We start from the raw sequence: 8,688 nt of genomic DNA, 5'->3' as shown, positions 1-8,688 counted from the left end.
GAAAACTGTATTAAATAATTCGAAATAAAGTTTTTTGTACATAAAAATTGATTTCTATGATTAATAGATTTCTGTATACCGCAGTAAAGCTATTCTATTTAAGATGGCTCTCTTTTTCAATAATAAAACTCAAAAATTAAAATGAAAAATACTTTTTTATTTTAGTACACAGTTTTTTTTGTTTATTTCATTCATAACAGCGACATTTATCACCAGGACATTTAGATGGATAAACAATACATTGATCCATACAGTAAACATCCGCCCCTGTTCGACCTTCCAATTCACCAACAGCATCGCAAGTAGTCCTAAAAAAATTTAAAATAAATTATGAAAACAACTTATTATTATAATAATCTTACGGGCATTGACACACACTCTCCGGGCAATTAGGCGGATACTTCAAGCAATTAGTTTGACACCAATCAGCCATGCCAGGAATTACTTTGTATAATTTATGGGGAACGCAAACTTGTTCGTGAACAACTAACGGATAAACGTTGTAAGGTTCCGGTTTTTGATAATCCCTATAATACAATAAATAAGGATTTTCAATGCCTGCGAAAGCCGGAGGGACAACACCCCCGGTGCTTGTAACAACGCGAACATCGGCACAATTTCTAAAAGTTTCCGATGCTCCACATCCTTGTGCTAACGTTCCATTGGGACATTCACCCCATTGATTTCCGGTATAATACGTCCATTGTAAAACGCATTGGGTGCAAGTAACGTATGGGGGTAATTGAACTTTATAAGTAAAAATGGCCTTTTTCTTGCCATCCTCAGGAATGTAATAACTTGTATCTTTCGATCCTGCGATATACAGAGGGTATCGGTCAAAACATTCTTGCGTGGCTTCTTGCGCTGGGTTATTATTTGGGCATAATTTTAAATCAAATCTTCCGTAATGATTTGCAGTTAATTCAATTTCAATTTCTATTTGTTGTCCAACACTGTAATGTCTTGATAAAATTCCTTTAGCAAAAGTTCCACCAGCTTCGTGTGGTCGGGGTTCTTTAACTTGGTAAGGATCACCACAAATTCCACATTTACCACCATTTTGTTCCCATTGTACTAAAAGAAATTTAATTATTTATTTAAAGTACAAAATATGGGCTTTTAAAATAATTTTAAAAATTTTAAACAAATTTGTTAAATCATAAAAATATTTTCATTGGCTCAAATGATATCGAAGAAAAATTGTATGTTACTGTTCATTATTATAACCTTCTGGATATTTCAATAAAATGTACCATATCATCATGGAATTGTTATTAATTGGGTTTTATTTTCTGATATATGTATATCATCATAATATCTTGAATTTCTCAAAAGTTATCAAAGACAAAGCTTTATATTTGAATTGTGACCATATTAAGCATTTCCAAGAAACCTCATTTTAAAAATTCTAGCTATCTGAGTAGAATGTGATATATCACTATGAAATTCTTATTAATCAAGCTTTATTTTGAGATATTAATCATCTAAATGTCTTGATTGACTCAAACGTTATCAAAGTAAAAAATTGTATATTATTTTTGACAATTTTAAACTCCCATTACATCCAGATTTGAATAATTCTATTAACATAAGCAGATCGTATCATATCACCGTGCAATTCGTATTTCTTGATCTTTCTTTTATGACATAAAGCATCAAAATATCTTGAATGTCTAAAAAGTTATCGACGAAAAAGTGAACCTCGATTTTAACCGTTTCATCTTCTTCTAAATAATCCGATTCTAAGAAATGTAGACAATGAGTTGTAAAATATCATATCATCGTAACATTTTTATTAATCAAGCTCTGTTTTATGATATTAGTCATTTATATGTGTTGATTAATTCAAATGTTATTGAACAAAAACTTGTGTGCTGTTTTTGACTATTGTAATCTTACATTAGAGTCTGATTTGAATTATTCTCTTCATACCACCTGACCATATCATATCACCATATTTGGTGGGCTTTCCTTTGTTATATACAGCATCACAATATATTGAATCTCTCAAAAGTTATCAACGAAAAAGTTTTATGTCTCTAATTTCACCTGGTTGTAAACAATCCGATTTTATGAATTTTGATACTGAACTGTAATTTATCATATCATCGTAAAAATCTTATTTATCAAGCTTTATTCTAAGATATCAATCATCTAAATGTTTTGATTCACTCAAATTTTATGTAAGAAAAACTTGTATGAGGTTCAATCAACCATCATACTTTGATTTATCATATGGGATATACTTCTAAAATAGTTTCAATTTCCCAAATGTTATTGTCTTCCGCCTTGTTTTGCACACCTTGATTTGAAGAGTTGTAGATACTGAACTATAAAGTGTCATATCTCCATAAAATTCCTATTTATCAATCTTTATTTTAAGATATTAATCATCTAAATGTTTAGTTTTACTACAATCTTATTAAAAAACAAATTTATTTTGATTTTGACAATTGAGCTCTCATCATATCGAAATTTGAATAGTTCATAATATCTTAATGATTGACATTTCAAAAGAAAACTAACCGTGCTCAATATTCCTTCACGGTATAATTGACATTACAAAGAAAAACTAACCTTACTCAACATTCTTTGCCGAGATGATTAACATTTCAAAACAAAACTAACCTCATCTAACATTCTTTCAACATCTATAAAAGATCGTTTTGGTGTCGTTTGAATATTTTTAATAGACAACATGAGATAGAAATAGCTTGTCGGTATATGTCCAAATAGTGTGAAATAGATGGAAAAATTCTCTTAATTAACATCGAGGAAGAAGTAAAAATTTCTTATATTAGAGAAGCTGAATTGTGTGAATCAAAACTGTTGTAATCAGTCACAACCTTTGATTATATATAATATGGATTGAGCCAACGAGAGAGATAGCTTGCGCAAGGTGATCGAACCGAGATAGACATAGAAGCGTACTGCCATATAATGGGTGTACTGATAGAAGTGAGATAGATATAGAAGCGTACTGACATATAATATATCTATCTTTGTTACACTTTCACATTATCGCTTTCCATCTGCGTCTATTCACCTTGAGCAACATTTTTGTTAGTAGATATATTCAGTTAGCTCAATCCATATTATATATAATCATAGGTCACAACCATTTACACTGTATTGAATTTCTACAAAAAACTGATTTTGGTGTCTTTTGAAAATGTTTCAAAGATAACAGTAAATAGATAAAGCTTATTGATATATGTCAAAATAGTTCAAAATATTTGTAAACATTCTCTTATTACTTGAAAAGAACGAAGAGATTGAAATAGTTAAAGAAGATATTTTCCAGAGTATTTAAAGGATTTAGAATATGGATAATACAGGCTGGTGTGAATTAAAATTCTTCTAATCACTCGCAAACAACTTGAGTATACACAACTTCTTTAAAAAATGTATTTGGTGTCTTTTGAAACTTTTTGAAAGATAACATAGGATAGAAAAAGTATGTTGGTATGGGTTAAAATAGTTTAAAATGGTTGAAAACAATCTCTTATTACTTGAAAAAGATGAAAAAGGTAAAATGGTAAAGAGAAATATTTTTCAGAAAATTTAAAGGATATAGAAATTGGGAAAAGCTAAGTGTTGTGAATCAAAATGATTTTAATCACTTTTAAAATAACTATGGTATACTTACCCTTTATAAAAAATGATTGAAAACATTTTGAAAACATACCAAGTTTTAAAAATGATTCATAAATAACAGAAAATAGAAAAAGGTTATTGATATGTATCAAAATATTTCAAAACATTCTCTTATTACTTAAAAAGGGTGAAGAAGTAAAAATAGTTAAAAGAGACATTTTGCAAAAAAAATCTAAAAGGTTGGAATATGGGAAATGCTGTTTGATTTGTATCAAAATGGTTCTAATCACTTCTAAAAAACATTGTTTTGGTATCTCTTGAACATTTTTAAAAGATAAAAGGAGATAGAAAAGTCTTCATGGTATGTGTCAAAATAGATCTATAATGGTTGGAAACATTTTCTTATTACTGGAAAAGAAGGAAGAACTTAAAATAGTTAAAGGGGATATTTTTTACAATATTCAACGGATCTAGAATATGGAAAAAAATGATTGATGCGAGTTAATAAGGTTCTAATAAAATAAAAGCAACTCGAAGATATTTAACGAGAATGATCGGATAAAAATAAAGAATTTCGGCATCCTTTAAAGGTGGATGGTGAGAGTGTCAAAATGGATCAAACCTATTGAAAGCATTTTCAAGTTACTTAATAAAGACGCAAGAAGTTGGAAAACTTAATGAGAGTGTTTTCCAGAAAATTTAAAGATTTAACTTTTTAACGATGTTACACAAGTTTTATTTTTCTATTAGTTGAGGCAAGGTAATTGTAATCAATTATTTGTAGTGTTGAATTCGTTTCGCTACAGATACAATAGGCCAAACTGATTAAGTATTATGCAAAAAAGTTCTATGTACAAAAAGTTATATTTGAAATAAAAATAATTCACAAAAAATTTACCTGTAAACCCTCCACAAAACAGTTCATTATCATTATAGTTTACTGGGTTTGGAAATCCAAACCGCCACATAGAATTTCTCGCCGGCGGATCCATAAGTCTTCCATGTCCTCTCACATACGAGGTGAAAAAATAAATCACCGAACAACAAAGAAACACAAATCGCATCTTCAAATAAAATAAAATAAATTAAAATATGCACATAAATCAACAATATTTCTACAATTTTATTTTAGAATAAAAAAAAAATTAAAAAATCTTTTTTGTATGGGAGGACATAAAATTGGTTTTATAGATGGTGTTTTGCCATTGTATGGTCTTATTTAAAACAACAGGTTTACGACCGATAAGTTGAAATTATGGTAATGACAAGAACTGGTCTTACGTTACTCATGCAAAAACCGAGAAGTAGAGATTAAATTCTTTGACAGTCATCTCATCAAAAAAAACAACGTAAGCATAAAGTATGTCTTGAGATTACCATATTATCCATGTAACAATTATAACGTATACGCTAATGTCGCGTTCTTTCACCTCCAAAATGTTCATTGACCGATCAAGGTCGGTGTAAGCTCAATTTCGAGAATGTGCGTGCTTAAAATGTGACATTGGCATTGTATGCATTATAATAAATCATTTAACCGCAATTTATGATGGTCAATGCAATTTTATACAAAGCGTATCTTAATATTCTGATTTCGCAATTATATATTTCCATAAAGAAAGTGATTTTAAAGTGATCCTTTTTAATACTTTCTTAACTAATCGAAGTTGTAATCCTTACTATCCTTTTTATTTCTTGAGTATTACGGTCACGTCTTTGTTGAGTTTCAATTTAATTCGGTTTGTTAATATATCCTTGAACAAGTAGGTTACGCACCCTTGCATACTTTTGGATTGGACCAACAAATTAAATATCAATAATAAGGAAAAGATTATAATGAGTTTAAACTGGTTTTAAAATCAATTAGACCGCCAATTTATTCATCTTGTTAGTGTTGTCAAACAGGAACTAAAAGAAGTTGGCATTAACTTTTTAGGGTTACTTATTAGGTTTTGAATGTTAAGGTCGTATTTTATGACATTAATTTTAACCGAATCGTAACTTAATTGTTATTCAAATAACGTTCGCAACTACCATTTAATGGTTTAACCAAATTTCTCTTACTGTAAAAACGATACTCAATTTAACACAGATTCTTTTAATGAACTTGTTTTCAAAAAACTTGTGATTGTTAAGAAAATCGTGATTCTTTGTTTCTTCTTAATTTTGAATCCGGTTCCTTAATCACTATTTTTGTTTACGCCCACTGTTTTGGTTGTCGAAGTCAACAACCGCAAATAAAGAACATTTAAAATCAAAAAAATTAATTAATACAAATTATGATTTGTTTTGATTCAACTTTCATAAAAAATTAAAATAATTTAACTTTTTATCAATTACTTACTATGAAAAAGAAGATTTTTGAACGAAATCACCTCACATGTAACCCGAACCAGTTGATGGCTCAAGTTATACTAAGGTGGTCTCGCTATGTCTTCAGTGTTAAGAAGGTCGGGAACGGTGTTTTGGCAGTATTCTTTTAATCAAGTTGTCCCAAACAGGATTTTTTCCTTTGAATCACTTCTATAATTTTGGTAGATTACCAACGAATCGATTCTGAACATTATGTTGCCTTCGGATTCTTTTAAAAGAATCCATTATGATGAGGTTTCAAACTTTATATTAAAACTTAATATTTGTATTCATGAAATTATTATTGCAAGGAAATTATTAGTGTAATTAGCTAATTAAACGAAAGTCTAAAATAGAAGAAATCATCGATGGCTCGAAGACCATTGAAGAAATAAAGCACTCCGTATCGTAAATGTAAATGAAAAAGCTTAATTTCTATTAATTAATGACATTAATGTAGCTCGTCATTTATAAAGACTTTGGAATCTCTACTTTGAGATTATTCAGGACAACACTTGGAGCAAAAAAAAATGTATTTAAGATTCTTTGGATATTTTAATTTTTACAATGTGAAGTTTATATTTAGCTAGTATAATTACCCATATAATGTTTGTGGTTGCTGGAAATAAGATCTATGTGATAGGTTCCAGATATTTTCTACTACGCTCAAACCCTTTCTTAGTACCTACCATGGTCATCGAAGTCTATCAAGTTCTGAATTCATCGTCTATCTAATTTTTCTATTTGACCATATCTATTCATCAGAGCGACAACATCGATCATCAGATCCATATGAAAAAATTGAAAGACAGAAAATATCAGCAAAGTCGTCCAACTACTCTATACCTCGTTGATTAAGTTCTGACTGTTTTTTTTAAATAGATGTACAACGACTAAATCTCCTCTTGTTGGGAAAGAATGCTTACCTCTCAACATACTAACATTAAGTATAAGGCATATATACTGGTTTCCAAACAGCAGTTAATTCCAGAATATATATTTCTGGATTTGTATGATATATATGGAATATTTTTCTCTTAGCTCTATTCTCCTTCATTTAATCACTAGCACACACATGCGAATATGTGATAGATGCTTCGAATGTAGCTATAATACCATGAGGACCAAAAATTCAATCTCAGCCATCTCTATTGCGGTCTTTCGACACTCTGATTTGTTGTACAGGGCTTCCACTGGATGATCTTTTTTGGCTAGCTAATACTGCCTTGTCGTATGACGTCTTCTGCCTATCGCCACTTCAGGTCATCATTCACCGCCACTACGTCTGTGATCTTAGTGCGCCTTCGTATCTCCTCATTGTGCACTCTGTCAGTGAGACTGATCCCTGGTATTGCTCTCTCCATGGCTCATTGGTTTGTCCATCACCTATCAACAAGAAAGCGTTAAATGCAATGTTATTCATTAGATAATCTATATCTACTTATGCAACAAAACAATTTTTTAAGAATTTTTACAGCTTGGTTTTAAAGATTTGTATACTAACACCAGTTAGGCCTTATAAACCTTCTTCAACAGACGCACTTGCGACTTTTCATAAAATGTGCCTAATTAGAATGATACCTGCCCTTAGCGCAATCATTTTCCGAGCTTAATCGTCACCCCATAAAGGCAAAGCGTTTTCAACATTTTCCATAATTTTTTTACTGGAATATGCAACAAATATTTAAGATTCAAGGGTTTAAGGAGTACAGATTGAATCACAAGTTTCTTAACGCATAATCCATAACCTGAGCTGAATCAGTTATAACTACATTCTAGTTGGAAAATAGAAATTTCCAAAGTACAAAAGTTGATCATTTTTGTTACTGAAACTGAGCATACCTCAAAAATTAAAAATGATAGAAAAAAATGTTTTGTGTATAAAATGATTATAATTAATCAAAAATATATAATCCATAACCGGAGCGAACCCAGCTATAACCATGTTCTAGTTTGAATGTGAAAATACCGAAACTATTAAAATTGATGTTTTTCGTTGCTGTAGATAGTGTAGATGATCATAATACAAAAACTAAAAGCGGTGGAGAAAAATATTTTATATAAAAATTCATTATAATTAAACAAAAATACATAATGCATAACCAGAGTTAACTCAATTATAACTATATTCTAGCTAGAATGTGGAAATCTCCAAAGTATTAAAATTGATGTTTTTCACTGCTATAGATGATCATAACACAAAAACTATAAGTGGTGGAGAAAAATACTTTATATATAAATTGATTATAATTAAACAAAAATACATAATCTATAGTCAGAGCCAACCCAATCATAACTATATTCTAGTTGGAATGTGGAAATACCAAAACTATTAAAAGTGATGTTTTTCGTTGCTGTAGATGATTATAACTCATAACACAAAAACTATAAGCGGCGGAGGAAAATATTTTATATATAAATTAATTATAATTAAGCAAAAATACATAATCCATAACCAGAGTGAACCCAGTTATAGCTATATTCTTGCTGGAATGTGGAAATCCCCAAACTATTAAAATTGATGTTTTCGTTGCTGTAGATGATCATAATACAAAAACTAAAAGCGGTGGTGGAAAATATTTTATATAAACATTTATTATAATGAAACAAAAATACATAATCCATAACCAGAACTAACTCAATTATAGCTACATTCTAACTAGGATGTGGAAATTCAAAAAGTATTAAAATTGATGTTTTTCGATGCTGTAGATGATGATAACATAAGAACTGAAACTG

General features: G+C 29.9%; 1 protein-coding gene across 1 annotated transcript; it reads right to left on the bottom strand.

Annotated features, from left to right (window-relative positions):
• Positions 1–136: 136 nt before the first annotated feature.
• Positions 137–6,029, bottom strand: LOC111421053 (uncharacterized). Its single transcript, XM_023054169.2, has 4 exons — positions 5,942–6,029; positions 4,496–4,661; positions 363–1,074; positions 137–308 (listed from the first exon to the last, which is right to left on the bottom strand). Exons 2-4 carry the CDS (start codon positions 4,659–4,661, stop codon positions 188–190), a joined length of 999 nt encoding a protein of 332 aa, XP_022909937.1. The 5' UTR covers positions 5,942–6,029; the 3' UTR covers positions 137–187.
• Between the last annotated feature and the right edge of the window lie 2,659 nt (positions 6,030–8,688).

The sequence above is a fragment of the Onthophagus taurus genome, chromosome 1, assembly GCF_036711975.1.
Source record: "Onthophagus taurus isolate NC chromosome 1, IU_Otau_3.0, whole genome shotgun sequence".
Taxonomy (NCBI): Eukaryota; Metazoa; Arthropoda; class Insecta; order Coleoptera; family Scarabaeidae; genus Onthophagus; species Onthophagus taurus.
The sequence above is the reverse complement of the archived record's forward strand: the minus strand, read 5'-3'. Positions and strand labels throughout refer to the sequence as shown.